The 20,805-nt window shown below is 35.6% G+C and overlaps 1 protein-coding gene across 1 annotated transcript; it reads left to right on the forward strand.

Moving 5' to 3' along the window:
• The first annotated feature begins 4,707 nt into the window (after positions 1-4,707).
• Positions 4,708-11,711, forward strand: LOC104116693 (phospholipase A(1) LCAT3). The gene is made up of 11 exons (XM_009627602.4): positions 4,708-5,028; positions 5,479-5,570; positions 6,052-6,179; positions 6,368-6,503; positions 6,799-6,850; positions 7,937-8,037; positions 8,598-8,777; positions 9,612-9,769; positions 9,875-9,929; positions 10,929-10,982; positions 11,286-11,711. The coding sequence occupies exons 1-11, from the start codon at positions 4,800-4,802 to the stop codon at positions 11,457-11,459; spliced, it is 1,359 nt and encodes a 452-aa protein (XP_009625897.1). The 5' UTR covers positions 4,708-4,799; the 3' UTR covers positions 11,460-11,711.
• Positions 11,712-20,805: the final 9,094 nt, after the last annotated feature.

A 20,805-nucleotide genomic window follows, 5' to 3' on the forward strand; every position in this document is an offset into this window, starting at 1 on the left:
CTCCTATTAATGGCTAAACTATTGCTTATGAGAACAAAGCCTCATGTGTTGGTCTAAGATTTTCTAAATTGTATACAACATCACTTATATGCATCAGACCAATAAAATATGATAAGTCATCCCCTCACAATTGGTTTAGGATCAGAAACCAAATCTTTTTACTATCTAATAACTTTTGATGTGTGGTATATGATTAATTTCTCTACCACAATGCACAAAGATATGTTTCCCAAAGAAGATTGAGGATATGAGTTAGTTTTTCTAACATTTGGGAGATGGAATAAAACAGTTGAAAAATATGCTATATGAATCGAATTATCATTAATATGATCCTCGCTTAGAAGATAATTCCAGTCAAATGCCAGAAGCATTTGCTGATCCAAAATTAAATATCATATTTCAGCTGCAAATTCTCCTATTAAAATTAAAGTCCCTGAAGGATAAAGTTTATTGTACGCATGAAGCGTGGTAGACCAATCGGTTCCAAAGATAACAATCCTTGAAAAGAATAGGAGCAAATGATCAAAATGATCATAATAAGGAGAAAATAAGCTCCGGAAGAGCCCACGACATAATATTTCATGAAACTCCAGAAGAAGTTCAGGTACCTGAAAATAAAGAAAGTGATGAGATCTCAACAAGTTATGTCGCTTGCGAACTGATACGAAATGATCGCCGACGATATATTTGATGCAATATAATGCACAATATTGTAAAAGATTGTAAGGATCGGACCTGTAGTCCAGACAACTGAAGATGTCATGCCATTTAAATGTAAGTCATAACCTATATGACTCATTTGATTAAATCTATATGAAGATCTATGAAGGATTTAAAATGCCTCAAGCAAATTCAAAATCTTGGAAAATGTATTCAATCAGATTACAAAGATCTTTGTATGGTTTAAAGCAATCTGGGCTCATGTGATATAATCGCCTTAGTGGATATTTGTTGAAAGAAAGTTACATAAATGATGTTATTTGTCCATGTGTTTTTATAATGAAAATGACATCAAAATTTATTATACTTGTTGTTTATGTTGATGACATAAATCTTGTTGGAACTCCAAAAGAGCTCCAAAAGGCAATTGAATATCTTAAGAAAGAATTTTAGATGAAAGATCTTGGAAAGATAAAACTTTGTCTTGGTCTGCAAATTCAACATTTAGCAGACGAGATCTTTATCCATCAATCTGCCTATACATAAAGAGTCTTAAAATACTTTTACATGGACAAAACGCACCCATTGAGTACACCAATGATTGTTCGGTCACTTGAAGTGAATAAGGACCCGTTCCGACTTCCAGAAGAGGATGAGGAACTCCTTGGTCGTGAAACACCCTATCTTAGTGCAATTGGTGCACTTATGTATCTTGCTAATGCTACAAGGCCTGACATAACATTTTCTGTTAATTTACTAGCAAGATATAGCTCTTCTCCTATACGAAGACATTGGAACGGGATTAAACATATATTACGATATTTAAAGGGAACTCTTGATATGGGTAGTTTTATGCTAACAAAGATAGTGCAGATCTTGTTGGTTATGCAGATGCAGGTTATTTATCTGATCCTCATAAAGATAGATCTCAAACCGGATACGTTTTTACATGTGGAGGTACTATCATATCGTGGCGCTCCACAAAGCAATCTATTGTTGCTACTTCTTCAAATCATGCTGAAATAATAGCTATTCATGGAGCAAGTAGGGAATGCATATGGTTGAGATCAATGATTCATTTTATTCGAGAAAAATATGGTTTGGAATGTGAGAAAAGACCCACAATTTTATATGAAGACAATGTTGCATGCATAACCCAATTGAAGGGAGGACTTATCAAAAGGAGATAGAACAAAGCACATTTTACCAAAATTATTCTACACACACGATCTTCAGAAAAATGGTGATATTGATGTGCAACAAATCCGTTCAAGTGACAATCCGGCAGATTTATTCACTAAATCTTTACCAACTTCAATTTTTGAGAAGATGGTATACAAGATTGGAATGCGGAGACTTAAATATTTGAAACAAGATTTTTATCAGGGGAGTAAAATACGCGATGTACTCTTTTTTCCTTACTAAGTTTTCCTTATAAGGGTTTTAATGAGGCAGCTAGCAATGTGTATTACTAAATATGTATATTCTTTTTCCTTCACTAGGATTTTTTCCCACAGTTATTTTTTCCTAGTAAGGTTTTAATGAGGCACATTATCTTTTAATGAACATCCAAGGGGGAGTGTTATGAAAATAATTATGTTGTGGATGTTTATTTATTACTCCGCTATAGATAATCTTCTTGAAGAAGATTATCCATTTAGTACTCCATTGAAGTTTATCTACAAGCAGCTGATGCAGGCAGGTTGCAAGCAGTTCAATAAAATGATTTGCAGCAGCTTCTTATTAAACAGACAGGTTGCAAGCAGCTCATGCAGACAGCTTACAAGCAGCTAAAGAAAAGCTTTGCAGCTGCTTCCTGAAAAGCCTCGCAACTGCTTCCTTTCTTCTATAAATAGAGGAGTTTTCAGTTCATTATGTACGTAACTTTGAAAGTTGAATAAAATATCAATCTCCCTCTATACATGTCTTCAGTTTATTTCTTTTATAATCTTTATTTTATAACATTTATCTATTTATTTCTCGTGGTCTTTTATAGGTTGCTTCTGGGACTTTAATTTCTTTGAAAATGTGTTATGCTTCTTTCGACGCGTCTCTTTTTCTTCAAAAATCTATGCGATTCAAATTCTTTAAAATCCAAAAAGATTTAAAAAGAATGAATAAATCAGATATGAATAAATTTCTTTTTCTTCAAAATCTATACGATTCAAATTATTTTTTCTTTTTAAAAAGAAAAATTAATACTATTAGGGGCCATTTGGTTGGTGACATAAGGAATTTCAATTTCGGGATAAAATGCGTGTTTATTTTATCCCGCATTTGGAAATGGGTAGTTATTGGTTTCAATAATTATTTTGTACTAAAATGGTGGAATTAGCTATTCCAAATAGAAAGTGGGATAGCTAACCCCTTAAGGAATGTAGAGAAATGTTAAATTTCTTGTAGTAGTATTTAGGAAATAATAAGTATTCTGCAACGTGAATTCTGATTAAACTTTTTGATGAATTTCAGATATTTATTTAATGGTTAAAAACAGATATAAATTCGAACTTCATAATAATAGGTTCACAAATGCAAGTCATAATTCCTGGAGAAAAGGCAAAACACTTGTCATTATTATAGATATACGAGGTGCATTCTATTTATCCAGAAAATGGCCCCATTTTCCTGTTCTTTTCCACCTTGTTTCTTACGTATACTCCATTTTTCACGTTGTTTATATATTTCTTGCCAAAGTAAAACTTGATATAACAATAAATTTTGTCAACAAACTTTGACAATTCCCTCAATTTATTAGCTTTTCCTTTATCTGGTACACGTGTGACTATAAATGGTCTTTGTTTTTATTAATGATATGATATATATCGATTGCTAAAATGAGTTCGTACAATCACCCAAGACGGTAACGGAATAAATATAATTTTTTTAATCCTTAAGTCTTAAATTCCGATTTAAGTTATGAATAAAACATATTGGGCATTTAAGATATGAAATAAAGAACACTTCCTCGTTTAATGAGCATGTTGAGAATCCAAATTAGGCGTACATATTTACCCACCCTAAGTTTTTACATCTAATTAAATAATTAACCTTAAAAATCAATAAATCAAAATGAAAGTACATATATATCACTTGACAATGATTAGGTATTAAAAAGTGCTTCCTCCATCTCTGATCATTTGTCATTATTTTTATAAAAATAATTATATCAAATTATTTATTATTTTAAAAGTTCATGACAAAATTAATTTCCTTTTATTTTATCATTAATAGTAATTGTTCATGAAGACGGAGATACCACATAAATAAAGTAAATATTCAATACAGAGAGATTATATATCTTAGGACATAAATATAGATAAAATAGTTCAAAACTCCTAATAGTATTTTTTTCAAGAGGCATGTAAAAGAAAAATACGACAGATAATTTGAGATGAAAAGCATATATGTCTCACTTTCATTGATTTGATGTAAAGCATCCTAATAAATGATTTGTCTAGAATGAGAACAATTAAGGGTTCGTTTGATAGAAGGGATAAGAGATAATTAATCTCGAGATTAAATTTGAGATGACTTTAACTCACGTTTTATTAGAATAAAATCGTGATATAAATAATCTCGGGATTAGTTATCCTAGGATCGTAGTATTTTTTTTAAAATCTCCATGGGAGGGTGTGATAACTAATCTCGAAATAATTAATCACGAGATAACTTGTTTCTTAACCAAACAACCATATGGAAAGAAGTTATCTTAGGTTATCCCGAGATTAATTATCCCCAAATTAGTTATTCTACCTTTCTATGAAAATAAAATAACAGTACAATCCCGAAATAACTTTTAATCTCGAAATTAATTATATTTTAATTTTCTCTCAATCAAACATGATATAAACTTTTCGAATTAATTATTACTTATGGTTCATACCAAACCAGCCTAAATGTGTACGTTAAAATTCAGCTGACTAGAATAGTAGTAATACAATTAAAATGGTCCCCACACCCTTAGATTTTCCATTATTACACATATCTACACACTTCTTTCAATCAAATACCAGTAGGTCCACCAAACTTTTCTACAAATATATAAAAAGCCCCCCTCCCCTGCCACGAACCATTCACTTCAACTACCACCACCTCCACCTAACTAACCGTCGTTGTTCGGAGCTCCGACTGAGCATCAAATGTTCAAACAATACTGCTGTTGTCTCTTTCCGGGTCGGAGCTCCGACTTCGTCAATGATGTTGTTGCTGATAGGGACCCTGTATTGTTGGTTTCGGGTCTTGCCGGGTCCATTCTCCATTCAAAGAGTAAGAAACTGGGCGGTTTTGAAACCCGGGTTTGGGTCCGACTTCTCCTTGCTGAACTTGAGTTTAAGAATAAGTTATGGTCCATTTACAATCCTAAAACAGGTAGTAATAACATTTCTTTAGTATTATTTGGCGGAATTATCAATGAAAATGCTTTTATTGAATACGCAATGAGGTCATTTATTAGGTGACTACATGTTAATCTCTTGATAAGTAGTTATAAATTAGTAAAAAGGCAGCCCGCTATGCGCGCCAGACACAAGGGTCTGTTTCCACGGCTCGAACCCGTAACCTCCTGGTCATATGTCAGCAACTTAGTTATTAATTAGTATACGGTAAAAATGTTAAATAATTGCTATCACAGGTTAAAGTTTATTGATAGTGTTAAGGAATTTTTACACTGCTAGTGCCGTTTAGTTTAAATGGGAACTAGAGTTTAAGTTATATGCACTTACGGAGTAAGCATTTTTTTTTTTTACATAATCAGGTTACTTATTAGGTAATTACATGTAGATCTATTGACGAAGTAAGCTTTTTTCTTGTAATATTCAGGGTATACAGAGTCATTGGATGACAACACAGAGATAGTAGTGCCTCAAGATGATTATGGGCTATATGCAATTGATATTTTGGATCCTTCTATGGTATGTTTTTGCATCATCAAGTGGTCACAAGTGTATGTATAGGTCCTATGTGCATTAGTATCATGTTTCTTCAATAATTTTGTTGTTTGTAGTTTTGCTAGGTACAAATTTTTATGGGGAGGTGATGTAATCAGTAATCTTGAAAAGTCATAGCACCTTTATATATATAGAAGCTAATAATACCTGAGTTTAGAAGCTAAATAGTTACTTGAGGGTATCTTTTTTAAAAAATAATTACTTGAGTATAAGTACACTTAAGTGGTAGGTAAAATGTTTTGTTCCGAAGGAAAAAAAAAGTGATAAGTGGAACATGAAATATGTGTTTCATCTATCAAAAAGATATTACCAGTTAGTTTCATCTATTATACTCTACATGTCCTGCGAAAAATAAATGTATGATTCGTCTTTTGTTTCTTTTCCTTTCCTGAAGTACTTTTCTCTAATGAGATCATGATCTCTTCTAATTGTGTTTGATTTCCAGATGGTGAAGTGTGTACACTTGACCGGTGTATACCATTTTCATGATATGATTGATATGCTGGTCAAATGTGGATATAAAAAAGGAACCACATTGTTCGGTTTTGGTTACGACTTCCGCCAAAGCAATAGGTATTATTTTAACCGGTGAAATTTCCACTGCCCTTATGCCATATCGCATTGTATTATAGCTTATTATTTGAAAAGCCAGTTGATTGTGATGATAGCAAACAGGAACAGCTCAGTTCTATTTAGGCTTATTTGATTCTTCTGGTGAAACTATTTTCGCACTTAGGGATTTGGTTAGCATATGGTTGCAGGATTGACAAGGCAATGAATGACCTGAAAGCAAAGCTAGAGACAGCTTATAAAGCTTCTGGGGGAAGAAAAGTCGATATTATTTCGCATTCCATGGGTGGATTGTTAATCAAATGTTTCATTTCTCTTTATAGTGATGTAAGTCCAATTGCTTTAGACTCATTCATTTGCAAATCATCTATGCTATTTAATCAAGCTATATTAATCAAAAGAAGATAAAGTCGTGTCCTAAGTGGAGAGAACAAGGGATTGGTCTGTTGTTCCCGTTGGTCAACTATGTGTCTCCTATTTAAGATAATGTATTCCTATTTGTTCTGCTCATGTATCTTTTCTGTTTTGCTTTTCTTTCTCCTTAATTCCTGCCTAGCTTCTTGATTTAGATTTGTCACTCTTCCTTGAGTGGCATCGCTAAATGCAAACAGTTGCCTTTCAGGTATTTTCCAAGTATGTGAATAAGTGGATTACCATTGCCACTCCTTTTCAAGGTAACTTTGCTTTCTCTCTTTGCAGCTTTTTGCAGATGATGTCTTTTTTGAATTGCTAGGATACGAGCTAAGATATCCTTATCAATCAGGGGATGCATAGATAATACAGATAGTGAGATAAATTTGATTGTCATATTTGAGCACCTCCACCTTCCAAAAAAGAAAAAAAGAAGAAGTGTGTAACTAGAGAAGGTCATGGAAGCATCAGAAACTTAGCTTTTGGTGGGGGAGGTACCAATTACAAAAGTATAAGGAAGAACCAATAACTAATTGAAAAATAATTGCAAAGAATACAACCAAATCCATAGCTTCCAAATCTTTATTTATATATTCAGTAATTAAAAGAAGTGAGAAAAAAGAAGATGCACAACTTCTTTTGAAGATTACTCAAAATGTATGCCAATAAGATAATTTCTGCAAAAAAAATGGTAATCAGTATATTTTAAGTAGCAGGTCCTGACTAAAAGGAATACGCATAGAGCGGAATATTATATAGAATTGTATAAAATCTGAGTTGACCATTTGCTATTATAGTCCTGCTTAGTCGAAAGACCAGGCGAACAGTATAAAGTTCTGAAATATAGGAAGAGGAGGAGGAAATAGGAAGAGTGTTATATAAAAGTTATTATAAACCAGTAATTTCCTAAAGTAGAAATACTGAATCTTTAAGAATCATTGTTAAAGGAAAAATTGTTTGCAAATAGTAATGCTTATAATTGGAGGGAGGGGAAGGTTGTAACTTTTTTCTTCCAGATTTCTAGTGAAACGTATTAGGATTCACCTTCTATTTGTAGGGTCCCAATGTATGAGTGGCGAGGGAGAGTCCATGGTCCTGCCAGCGCTCCTGCCCTACCGCACTAAAAAGAAGAAAGAAAAAGAACCTAATTGTGCCCCCCCCCCCCCCCCCCGAGGGTGGGGGGTGGAGGTGGGAGATGGAGCTTCATGAAGAAACAATATTCCTGTGAAATTGGTTTCGAAAGAGTCTTTACCATGGCTAGAGTTCATGCTCCTTAAGAAATGCCCCTGGACCTCGAGGCTGCTAGTTACAAGTGTGCAGAGTACTGATTGTTCATCTCTTGTAAATAGGTGCACCTGGATGCATTAACGATTCTCTCTTAACTGGAGTGCAGTTCGTTGATGGATTTGAAAGCAACTTTTTCGTGTCAAGGTGGACAATGCATCAATTGGTAAGCTCTCTTGGTCAAGGACTTTTGCAAGAGCCCCGTTAATAGCATATGTAGGAAACAAAGCTTCATTTTATTAATAGCTCCATATCTGTTACTTGGCTGGCAAATATGCCTTGATGATGAATTTAATCTACGTGCTTCCTTATTTACTGAAGATTAGACTGTTTCAACAAATTAAGCTAGTAAATAGAGATTACGCTCGAGTATGTCTAACTTCATATGCTCAATTTTCATTTTTATATTATTTAATCATATCTTCAATGGCCCTAGGTAGTTAGTAGATGTATCAGAAGTAAGACTTTCCGAAACTGTATGTTTGAAGTGTATTGATAGGCTTTGCCAAAAGACTTTGAACCTTACTTTTTCATCTCTTAAACCATGGTATCTACAAAATTGAGTTAAACTGGAAATGTCATTTGATTGCGGGACGACTGTTCGTTCACCTGGTAGTTCTTGTATTTTATTTTTTGTGATACTCAATGGATTCACTGATACGGTCTCCATCAATACTGCAAATAATTGTTTGTTCGTCAATCTTGTCCTTTTTAATCTTTTGCAAGTTGGTTGAGTGCCCATCAATCTACGAGATGTTGCCCAATCCCGACTTCAAGTGGGCAAAGCAACCTGAGATTTTGGTGTGGAGGAAAAAATCTAAGGAGGGGGAGACAGTGGTTGAACTAGAATGTTATGGCGCTAGTACAAGTGTGACTCTCTTTCAAGAAGCATTGAAGAGTAATGAGGTATATCTCCAAGCTATCTTTAGCCACTAGAATTTTTAACTTTATATTACAAGTTCTTAAGTTTCATGCTTCTGCATCTCTCCAACTCGCCAATTAGCTATTAAAATGAGAAGGCTTGTTTGCTTGCTGAGAAAGCATTTCGATCTCATGCATGTCTGAACTAGTCAAAGCTTAAAGTAATGAGGCTTTGGTAAAATATGTGTAACATTTTTCCAGAGGAGCCTCCCCAGTGATGCTGAAAAATGTCACTTCGACCAATTGTATTTTTAAGTGGATAAATTTAATCCAACCAAAAGCAAGGGTGCAACTGCTGTATGCTCACTTTATTTATAACAAGCCAGAACATGATGTTCATATCTGTGCTGTTTGTATAACACATCAAATGACCATGACCTTTTCCTTATCTTCCTTCTATCAAAAATTCACTGAGCTCACTTTTATGAGACAAAGGCTAGCAGGGCTTAGAGGTTAGATTAAACTTGACTTACATTTGTCTTATTTGTCATGTTAGAGGGCAAGATGAAAATTGTTCTATTCAGTTCTCTGTAAAACATTTTTTTTTTTTTGCACCAATTTAAAGAATCATAACATCGTCTATGCAGTTGAAATTTTAGAACTTGTGGGTGATGTACCTCTTCGGATGTGTAGCAACTATTGAAGGATGGCCAAAAATAAATCGTATGTCTCATACATAAGAATATAAGATAGAGGGAGAATTTGTTATTATTATTGGTTTTGCATGATATTGCTTACAACCTGCTTCTCTTATGCATCTTTCTATGACTAGAAGCCAGTGTTTGTAGCAAGTGATTTTTTTTATGCCCCGAATTGCAGCTCAACTTAAATGGGAAAACAGTGGCTCTACCTTTCAACTTATCAATTCTTGATTGGGCAGCTAGTACTCGCAAAATTTTAAACACTGCTCAATTACCGCAAGGAATTCCTTTTTATAGCATCTACGGGACATCTTTTGATACACCTTTTGATGTTTGGTATGTAACTTACATCTTATCATACAACAAGACAAGGTAGTTCATAACTGGTTCGTTTTTGTCTGAGGTTATGCACTATTCAATGTGTACGTGTTTCTTTTGTAGTTACGGTTCAAAGGCTTCACCAATTGAGGACCTAACGAATGTCTGCCATACAATGGTAACTAACTTTTTCTTTTTCCTTGCAAGTACAAGTGATATTATGACATTCTAACTCTTTTTTTAAAAAAAACTGGTAACTTTTATGACATTCTAATTCTTCTGCATTTTTTTTCTGGGTTTGTGGTTTTATTATCAGGGAAGATTCTTTTGCCTTGTGTTCTTATTGGTGTAGGTAGAAACCTTGTGTCTCCAAAAAAGGTTTTAGAGTTAGTAGTGATATAACCTGTGGGGTTAAGGCTCCAAATAGCTTGGCTCCCCTTCTGGCTAAAGTTCAACTCAGACTTAAGGATTTCTTGGGTAATGTTATCTGAGATATAAAGCCGTTATGATCAACTCTTTAACTAAGTTATTAGTATGATATATTAGACTGGTTTATAGTCAGCTTAACTAAGGTCGCATTCCTGACTAGTTATTCCACCAAATGGAGCTAAGAGGCGGGTTAATTTCTGGCAAATATGATATGAATCTCGTGTTTGTTTTCTATAAGTTTTCTCCAGGTATGGAATTTAGTCAATTGACCATTGGTTAATCTTCTTGTAAACCTTGATCCTTATCTTGTGTCTGGTTTCGACGAGTCTGCTCTCCACGTATGGAATTGACTATTTCCCAAAACTTGGATGAGTCTTAGATAGCACTTCCCTTTTGTGAATGACCCCATACAGAATCTTTCCTTCAAAGGTTTCACCAAATTTTACTTCCCAAAGCCATTCAAATATCCTCCAAAGATATAAATCCCACAGCTTGAGGGATGATAGTACGTTTTGTTCCAGAAGCATCAGTAATGCATGTGATTTTTGTTGTGGTCACTCGGGGGAATTTATAAACGACCTTTTCAATCTTATTTAGGGTGCTTTAATGGAGTGGGTAACGACTAAGGTGTGAAGTGTGCGTGGGGATGAAATTCGTTCTGTATTTAGAGATTTACATGTCTTTATTGTTATATAATGCTTCCTGAAGCTTTTCTACTTACTATTACCTATTCCTGTTTGTGATATAGCCGCAATACTCCTACGTGGACGGTGATGGAACTGTTCCAGCTGAATCAGCAAAGGTGTTATTCTTCACTTCTCTACTTTGTTTCTTACTCTTCTTAGATATTATAAAGACTAATGGTATCTTGGCACGTATAAGTAAGAATCTGATTTTAATGAGGATGAAAAAGAAAAACAGATAGCAGTATTAATTTTCTGCGGTGACATCAGTTTTAGTTTTCCTACAGGAAAACCTGGATATTAAGTAAAATGACAGCTTGTCTATACTATGGTCGACTTCGTGACTATGAAACATTGGATAGGTGCTTGACAAATGCTCAGTATCTTGGTTGATTGTTGACCCTCTGCTGATAACTTTGCAGGCTGATAATTTTGAAGCAGTGGAGAGAGTAGGAGTTCAAGGTGGTCACAGGGAACTACTAAGAGATGAGAAAGTTTTCCAGCTTCTCAAGAAGTGGCTTGGCGTCACCGATAAAAAGAAGGCACATTCCAGGTCCTCCAGGGTAGTGGACCTTTATCCAGGTCAAAAGTTGTAAACATTTGTTCTGCTCATTCTTAGAGCACGTTTCTGATCTCTCTCTCGCTTTATTAGTCGTAGTTATAAGTATATACGCGTGTACATTCTTCGAGAATGTTGAAGTTAGCTTCTACATGAATCATCGTATGTTAGTGTCAATATGTATTAGGCACTCCAGGATATTAGAAAATCAGTCCAAAACTTGCTGTAAGAACAATGTTTATCGTGTATATACACGAGAATCCAGAGGTTTTATCTTTTGTTTTCTTTACTCCTTTTTTGCTATTCTTGATTTGTAGAATTAAGAAATGTTTTCTTGGTTTTACCTATAGTTTTGTAGAATTAAAAAATGTAAAATCTTGAATGATCTTGCTTTAATCTTCCTTGTTGCAGTTATGTCCAGGTTCAAATTCTTGTTCATTTATTCATTTCTTTGGAGGTGCTGAAGGCATTTCGTTACTTTTTCTTACCTCTAATAGTAATCTACTCAGCAATTCATTTATACCAAACAGTTTAAAGACAAGAACTGTTCTTTATTGAAATCATCCTTACCAATCTCATCTAAATTGCTATATCTTTGGACAGACTAATTCATAGCCAAGTAATATTTCTACAATTTTAAATAAATACAAAATCAAAATAGAATACTCAATCATGAATAAATACCGGCAAAATACCCTCTCCTATGTATATAATGTAAACAAAAAAGTCTATGTAGCTAAAATAGTAGTAAATAAATAAATAAAAAGAAAAAAAGAAAGGAGCAATAGCATATGTCTAACTTATTATTTGTTCTTTTTCATTGTTTTGTTTCCCATACTAGTGCATTACAGAGGGTATCTAGCTATCTATATTTACCAGTTAGTGGTATATACATATAACATTTTGTAAATATATTCCTATCATTCAACAAACCTTATTAATTTACCATGGTTAAGTGAGAATTGTTAACAAGATGTGTATTGATTAATTATAATTTAATGATAATAGTATACGTGAAGACATAATATTATATTTTCATTGTATTGGTACCAACACTGGTGTCACACCCCTTTTTTACTCCAAAAGATATAAGTTATGGATCGTGGATTGAAGAGTTTTTTCAATTAAAGTGACAAACTTGAGTAGGAATTATTTTATTTACAGAGTCGTCGCTTGGAATTGGTTTTGGGTGTTCCAAGTCACCTTTTATATGAATACTTAGTCAGAGGAAGATTTGACTCTATTATTATTGGTCTGCGAAAATAAAGTCTGGGTAAAGAATTTTGTTGACAGGGGAGAAGGTGTAAGGCATTCTCCGAGTCCCGTGATTCTAGCACGGTCGCTTTATTGACTTAAATTTGGCTTGAATTAATTTTGGATTAACTGTGCTTTATTTGGTTTTCATGTTTTGCCTATATCTGTTTTTATTGTTGATGATTTTATTAATCTTAAACTAGGACGAGTATTCCCGATCCTAGCTTACACTAACCAAGACGAGTGCCCCCGACCTTAGTTCGTGCGTTGTACCTAAAATTGGAGCCTACTCGAAGTTAATTAAATAGCAAACTTTTAATTGATCGAAAGAATTGGAACAAGACGTGTTCTCATGACCTTGTCATTTTATTTATATCTTTATTTCGAAGCGTGTCTTCTCGACATCGGTTAAGACAAAATTAATTATGGAAGAGGTTCGTGCATCCTTATTGTGAAAAAAATAAACTTCTTTGTAGCTAGAAGATAATGAGTTCGCATATGGATAATTAATTGATGTTGGACCAATTTATAACCTTACATTAAACAAATGATGAAACAAGTATAAACTAAGTATTTAAGAGAGTTATCCATATTCGTGCCTAAAATTTGCCTAACGCTTAAATTAAATTATTAGTGACTAAGTTATTAAACTGTTAGTTAAACTTTAAGAGAAGGTTATTCGACTAACTTAGCGTGAAGATTTTGGGACAGCTTAAGATATAGTAATTATTGATTATAGAAGATGGACCTAAAAGCATCCTAACAATATTTGGATTAAAACAGTAAGGCAAGAAAAAGGCATGTATGTGATTATTTAAAGCCACCCATGGCATAATTTTGAACCGTGTTTTAAAAGACGTGGACGTAAGGCGAGACGTTTTACATATGCTTCAGCGAGACGTAAGCCCCGAGACACGGGGCGTAAGCCCATGGGTATTTACTTTTTAATATTTTATAAAATAATATAATTACAATAAATATTTATAAAAAAAAGTAAAATTACATAAAAATTAAAGAAAATTATAAATATGTAAAAAATATATATATATATATGCTCCATCCCCACAAAAAACTAGTCAAAATAATTTATTATACGCTACTTACAAGTACAGGTAACTTGAGTTGAAAAGAATAAATTTTTTTACATGGAGGAACAAATAGGATGACTAACCTGCAATTTGAAATTTAAACTTGCTGCTATGAAGGAGAATAAAGTTCTCTTTGTATTTATAAAAAAAATAAATATTCGTTGTTTTGGGAAATATTAGCAGACTAGCGAACAAGATAAAGAATTGGGAAAGATCATAAATTAGGGCTTTAATCAATAAAAAGGTCTTGACTTCTAAATTTGATACATTTCAGTTCATTTTTAAAACTTTTGAGTAATTACAAGCTGACTTTTGAGAATTTGGGTATTATATGAAGGACTTATTCAACAAATTTTGTTTTAATTTGAAAAAGTCTCTGGGGCTTACGGCTCACTACAAAAATGCGCCTCAAACGCCCGAACGTACGCCCCGAACGCCCGGGCATATGCCCCGAACGGCTAGGCGTACGCCTCTTGAGACTTTCGCCCCAGATCATCGCCTCAGAGCATTTTTGGTGGGGTTCACCCTGAAAACGTCTTTTAAAACACTGATTTTGACCAATGAAACGAAATAGTAGATATTTTGGAGCCCAATTCCCTTTATTTTTGTATCCAACACTTATATCCCTAACATGCTACTTTCTTTTATACCTTCGAATAACTGAAACTTTGTTACCAATCTTAACAAGAAGAAATGCTAACATATCAGTTGTAGAAGGCATATAACTGAACCAAACTAAAGATGCTATCATGAATGTATATAAATGTTTCAATGGAAAACTACATAAGGAAGTCAAAACAGAGGGTCATGTAACCTAAACTCAAACATGGAACATGAACTAACAAAGTAACTTTAATTACTAAAGTAAAAGTGTGAATGAAACTTTTTTGATGAAACTTTACACTACCCAGTTCGAGATAGACTTAGTAGAATAGAGTTTCAACCACATATATGTAAAGAAGAACTGACAATTTAGCTAACTTCTAACAGATTTACATGATGATAACACTAATATTGATAGACTTAGTAGAATAGAGTTTCAACCACATATATGTAAAGAAGAACTGACAATTTAGCTAACTTCTAACAGATTTACATGATGATAACACTAATATAATATTTATCTTTAAACGAAGTCAGATCTAACATGTTTCAACAGCCAAACCAAGGTCAAATCCTTTTTATTCTCATCAAGAATCTGCAATATAGGAATTTGAAAGTTATCTAGTTTGTAGAATAATAAAATACAGCAGTGCAGCAACAGAAATTCAGCAGCAAAGACAGTTGAAATAGCAATAGGAACAACAGTGAAATCAGCAGCGTTAAAGCAACCCAGAAATCTTAGTAAAACCAGTGATTTTTCAAGAGAAGAAACTCAGAATCAAACTCTAAGTCTTTTCTATTTTTCTGAAAGATTATGCACTCCAAGACTCACTCACAATTTCAGCTTACTAAAGGAAGCTTCAACTGAATTTTTTCGCTCAAAGTTGTGTTCTTTTTCCGGTGAGTAGAGATATGTATTCTAAGTGTGATAGAGTGTGTCTGTAAAGTGAGAAAAGAGCAGCTTTAAGTAGGCAAAGAAAGTCACTTTTCAGACAGATTTTGGTTCACCAAAAGTCTGTCCAAAAAGACTCACTTTGTGTGCCAAAACACTGCCCAAGGGTTGTCCAAAAGGTAAACGGACAGCCTGAAAACTAGTTACTAGTACCCTAAATCATTATCAAACCAATCTAACCTTCAGATTTTATCAACATCAATACCACCCTATTTGTAACAAACCAAAAACAAGAAACCAGTCACTAGAACTGATTAAATTAAACTATTAATCAACAAGAGATTTCAAAACTTAATAACTAAAACCAAAGCAAGCAGAACACATGTTAACAATGAAGCAACTAGTGAAGTCGATTAAGTTAAATGACAACGAAATCAAAAACTAGATTCAATGTTAAACTAAAACGAAAACTACCAGAATTGAACTAAAACAAAAGCACTAACACCAAATGCAAAAATATAAAATTAGGGGCGGGGAGAAAGGGAATTGATTTTACCCGATGTCGAACACCGGGGCAGTGGTGGTACGGTGGAAGTCGTGCGGCAATGGTGAGGGTTTGACAGTAGTTCGGCTAGAGAGAGATTCTATTGTCGATCTTCATAGAAACCAAAACTCTGATGAATCGGAGACTAGTGTTAGGCCCCGTAAATGTTACCTAGATCCCGGGGTTTCGTGATGCCGAGGTAGGCTAATGTGTTTAAAATTTTTAGAAAATGAGTAATGGTACAGAGTTTTTGGGTTGTACAATGCATGGTGGAATGAGTAGAAGAAATTACAGAAAATGATGATTCTGTGGTTCATTATGTTATAGCGGATCTGTTCTGCTAACCACGAAATGACCACATAATGAACCAGAAACAATTCAAATTTTGAAAACTATTTTTGCTGGCAACATAATGATTCTACTGGCCGTATAATGATTATGCTATCGCGAAATTGCATCGCGGAATGGACCAGACTCAACCCAGAATTTAAAAATCATTTTGTGGCCATTATGCCAGCTGCATGATCATTCTGCTATCGCAGAATTGCATCGCCGAATTGACATATCATTTTGTGGATATTCTGCTGCCCACATAATGATTTCGCTGCCCACATAACAATTCTGCTACCACATAATTGTACCACATGATTGACTTGGGGGGTCATTTTTGGAAATTTTCTTATCCGGTCCTATTTTGATACAAGGCCTCATTTTACTAGATAAAATCTGATATTTTAGAGAGAGGAGAGAGTTGTTCCAGAGAGAGAAAGAAGGGAACCAACATCTTCATGCTTCAAATTCTCGCTCAATCGTTGGAGATTCATAGGAGAAATCCACAAGATCTTCATCTAATAGGTAAGGTTCTACTCCCTAACCCTAAATTTCGAAATTTGGACTAAAAGTAGTCATCAGAAGTATGATTCTTAGGTGTGGAAATTGCTCTTTGTACATGAATGTAACCATAAGGGTGGTAGGGAGGTTATTGAACTAAAAGGAGTAAACTTTTGGTATTGAATTGGTTATGGGTGAAGGAAATCTTGTAGAAGAACTTTGTAGTCAAATTTGCACACCTAGTGTGTGATGACCCAAAAGGTCATCTTATATTTTAGACCTCGAATCTGCACTCTTAAGTCTTAAAAATCTTATATTTATCCTCCTCGATTTTCATGAGCAGTCTGGGCATGTTTCCGGAAAGCTTTATGTTGAAAATTGATGAAAACAAGAATTTATGCCTTAAAAAGTTGATTTTATTTGATTTCAGTTAATATTTTTGGTAAACGGGTCCAGATCCATATTTCGACAGTCCCGGTGGGTCCGTATCGAATTATGAGATTTGGGCATATACCCAGAATCAAATTTCGAGGTCCATAGCCCGAAAAATAAATTTTTGACTAAAATTGAATTTCAGAAAATTAATGATTTTAAAGTATATGCTTAATGCTTGATTTTGATGGTATCAGGCCCGTATTTTGGTTTCGGATTTCGGTACAGGTCCGTTATAATATTTGAACTATGTCTCTGAAATTTGGTAAGAAACGGAGTTTAAATGACGTGATTCGGACCTTCGGTTGAGAAAATAGTAACTTTAAGTGTTCTTCAGAATTTCATTGATTTTGATGCTAAATCTGCAGTTTAAGGTGTTATTTTGGCAATTTGATTGCACGAGCAAGTCCGTATGATGTTGTTAGACTTGTGCGCATGTTTGGTTTGGAGTCTCGAGGGCTCGGGTGAGTTTCGGATAGGTTACGGGGTGATTTGTACTTAGAAAATCTGAGATTTTTGCTGCAGCAGCTATTCTTGTGTGCCCTTCTTCGTGTTCGCGTAGGTAGTGTCGCGAACGCGAAAGGTAAAATGGGGGCAGGGGAATTTTCTTCTTCGCGAACGCGAAGGACTGGTCGCGAACGCGAAGCATTGGGGGTGGTACCCTTCGCGAACGCGATCAGTCTCCCGCGAACGCGATAGTTTAAGGGGCCTGGGGGAGGGGGGGTCATGTTCTTCTACGCGAACACGACCATTGGGTCGCGAACGCGAAGGCCTGGAGGGAGATGCCTTACACGAACGCATAGAAAGACTCGCGAACTCGAAGGCCTTAGGCTGTTGTGCATCGCGATCGCGACAGGCCTCTCGCGAATGCGATGAAGGCATGTCCAGTGTTTTAAAACAGACTTCAAAGACGGGATTTGTTCAAAATTTCACATTTTCTTCACTTGAACTCAACCTTGGGCGAATTTTGAAGTGGAAATTCAACACCAAATCATAGGTTCGTGTTCTTAAACTCATTCCTTTCAATTTCCATTAACACCCACTAGATTTCTAGGCCTAAATCTTGTTCTTTAAGGGTAGAAATTAGGGATTTTAGGAGAATTAGGGATTTTGTAAATTTGGGAATTTAGACCCAGATTTGGGGTTGGATTCCGGAACTAATGACATATTCGTGCTCGGGGATGAATAGGTAAACGGAGTTTGGTCCGAACCTCGAGTTTGGACCAAGCGGGCCCGGGGTCGGTTTTTTACTTTTTTGAGAAAATTTGGAAAATATGTAATTATTCATTAAAGTTGATTCCTTTAGCGATAATTGATGGTATTAAGCTATTTGTGACTAGATACGAGTGAGTTGGAGGTGAATTCTAAGGAAAAAGCGGTACTTGAGCAGTGAGTGGCCTGCGAATCGAGGTAAGTGTCGTGTCTAACTTTGGCTTGAGGGAATAGGTATTATGTGTTTATTTGCTACGTGTTTGGTTGTTAAATACGATGTATAGGTGAGGTGACAAGCATCTATGCGTCGTTGTCGAGACATAGCATGCGAGTGAAATTCTATTTAATTCTATTTTGAAGCCTTAAATTCTACTATCCATGCTTAGCGGGTTATTTGAAATGTTGAGTGACTTATATCTGGTTTCACTGAGATTTGGTAACTTTCGAATATTAATTCAAGGTTGAGGTTACATTGTGCTATTGATTATGGGTAAAATACTGATTTCTTTGTGATACTCCTATCTATCCGTTGTTATTGATTCTGTGATTTATGAGGAGGAGTGTAAAGCACGAAGGGTGATGTCGTGCATGCATTATTTATATTGTGAGGAAGAGTGTAAAGCACGAAGGGTGATATCGTGTCGTGATATGTGAGTGTTAATGCACGAAGGGTGATATCTTGCCATGATTTGTGAGTGATAAAGTACGAAGGGTGATGTCGTGCATATTATGAGAGGTTTAATGCACGAAGGGTGATGCCATGCCGTTCTATTTATTTATTTGGTGAGGTTGAGAGTAAAAGCACGAAGGGTGATGCTATGCAGTTTTCCTTTGCTGTTTTATTTACTCAATTCGTTTAAAGATTTTCGGTTTAATTCTGTCTTTTAATTATTCTCCCTCTTTATATTGTATTCCCCCACTGTATGTCCCCTTTCCATTATTTCTGCGTTACTTCTTTATTTACTGTTGTTGCCACTGGTATGATTATACTGTTTAGGTTATATGTGGGTGTCTTGTCCTAGCCTCGTCACTACTTCGCTGAGGTTAGGCTCGACACTTACCAGTACATGGGGTCGGTTATACTGATGATGCACTCTGCACTTTCTGTGCAGATTTCGGTATCGGCTCAGGTTGATCGAGATTTTACTATTGGTCCGCTGTCCGGAGACTCAAGGTAGATCTGTCGGTGTTCACAGATCTTGAAATCCCCGTCTATCTTTTATGTCCTACTGTTTTCTTTCATTCAGACAGTTGTATTTCTTTCAGACTATTACTTGTAGTAAATTCTAGAATGCTCGTGAATTGTGACTCCAGATCCGAGTGGTAGTAATTAATACAATTTTATAATATTCCGCACTTATTATATTTCATCTTAGTTAATTATTGTTATTTACTGAATGGAAATAAGGAATTGGTTTAATAATTCTCTAACGTTGGCTTACCTAGCAAGTGAAATGTTAGGCACCATGACGGTCCCGTCGGTGGAAAATTTCCGGTCGTGACAGTTGGTATCAGAGCACTAGGTTGCCTATATCTCACGATTCACGAGCAAGCTTAGTAGAGTCTGGAGGATTGGTACGGAGACGTCTGTGCTTATCTTCCAGAGACTATGAAGTTTAGGAACAAGTTTCACTTCTATTCTTCTCTGTCGTGCAATTTTGCTTTCTCAATACTGATTGAACTCTTCTACTATTATTCTCTCGCAGATGGCGAGAACACGTACCGCTTCCTCAGCTGATCAGCAGCCAGAGCCTCCAGTGGCACCTCCTACGCGGGGCAGAGGTCGAGGCCGAGGCCGTGCCAGAGGCCGAGGTAGTGGCAGGGCTCAGCCTAAAGCCCGAGCAGCAGCCCCAGCAATGGAGCCTCATATAGAGCTTGACGAGGAGGTTCCAGCCCAGACTGTTCCTATCGGACCAGCTTAGGTTCCGGAGGGGTTCATTGCCACCCCAGTAATTCAGGACGTTTTGGTCCGTTTGGTGGGCCTTATGGAGAGTGTGGCCCAGGTTGGCGCATTTCCCATGGCACCAGCAGTTTCTCAGGCTGGAGGAGAAGCCCAAACTCCCACCACTTCCGTTCCGGAGCAGATAGCTCCCCAGAATCAGGCTCCAGTAGCTCAGCCAGTCGGATTAGTTCAGCCGGTTATTGCGGCACAGGTCGGAGATGGGCCAGCTATGTCTTCTGAGGCTTTATGGAGATTGGACAGGTTTATCAACCTCTTTCCTGTTCACTTCAGTGGTGCTCCTTCAGAGGATCCCCAGGAGTATCTTGACAGCTATCATGAGGTTCTACGGAACATGAGTATAGTGGAGACCAACTATACCTTGACAGCTGTCGCGTGTATATACGCGAGAATCCAGAGGTTTTATCTTTTGTTTTCTTTACTCCTTTTTTGCTATTCTTGATTTTTAGAATTAAGAAATGTTTTCTTGGTTTTACCTATAGTTTTGTAGAATTAAAAAATGTAAAATCTTGAATGATCTTGCTTTAATCTTCCTTGTTGCAGTTATGTCCAGGCTCACATTCTTGT

Source organism: Nicotiana tomentosiformis, chromosome 5 (genome assembly GCF_000390325.3).
Source record: "Nicotiana tomentosiformis chromosome 5, ASM39032v3, whole genome shotgun sequence".
NCBI classification, from domain to species: Eukaryota; Viridiplantae; Streptophyta; class Magnoliopsida; order Solanales; family Solanaceae; genus Nicotiana; species Nicotiana tomentosiformis.

Bases quoted from the DNA above. Each gene is read 5' to 3' on its own strand.
- LOC104116693 (XM_009627602.4), top strand. From the start codon at position 4,800: ATGTTCAAACAATACTGCTGTTGTCTCTTTCCGGGTCGGAGCTCCGAC. The intron at 6,180-6,367 runs GTATTATTTTAA...ATATGGTTGCAG, and splicing joins GACTTCCGCCAAAGCAATAG to GATTGACAAGGCAATGAATG. The intron at 9,770-9,874 runs GTATGTAACTTA...TTTCTTTTGTAG, and splicing joins GATACACCTTTTGATGTTTG to TTACGGTTCAAAGGCTTCAC.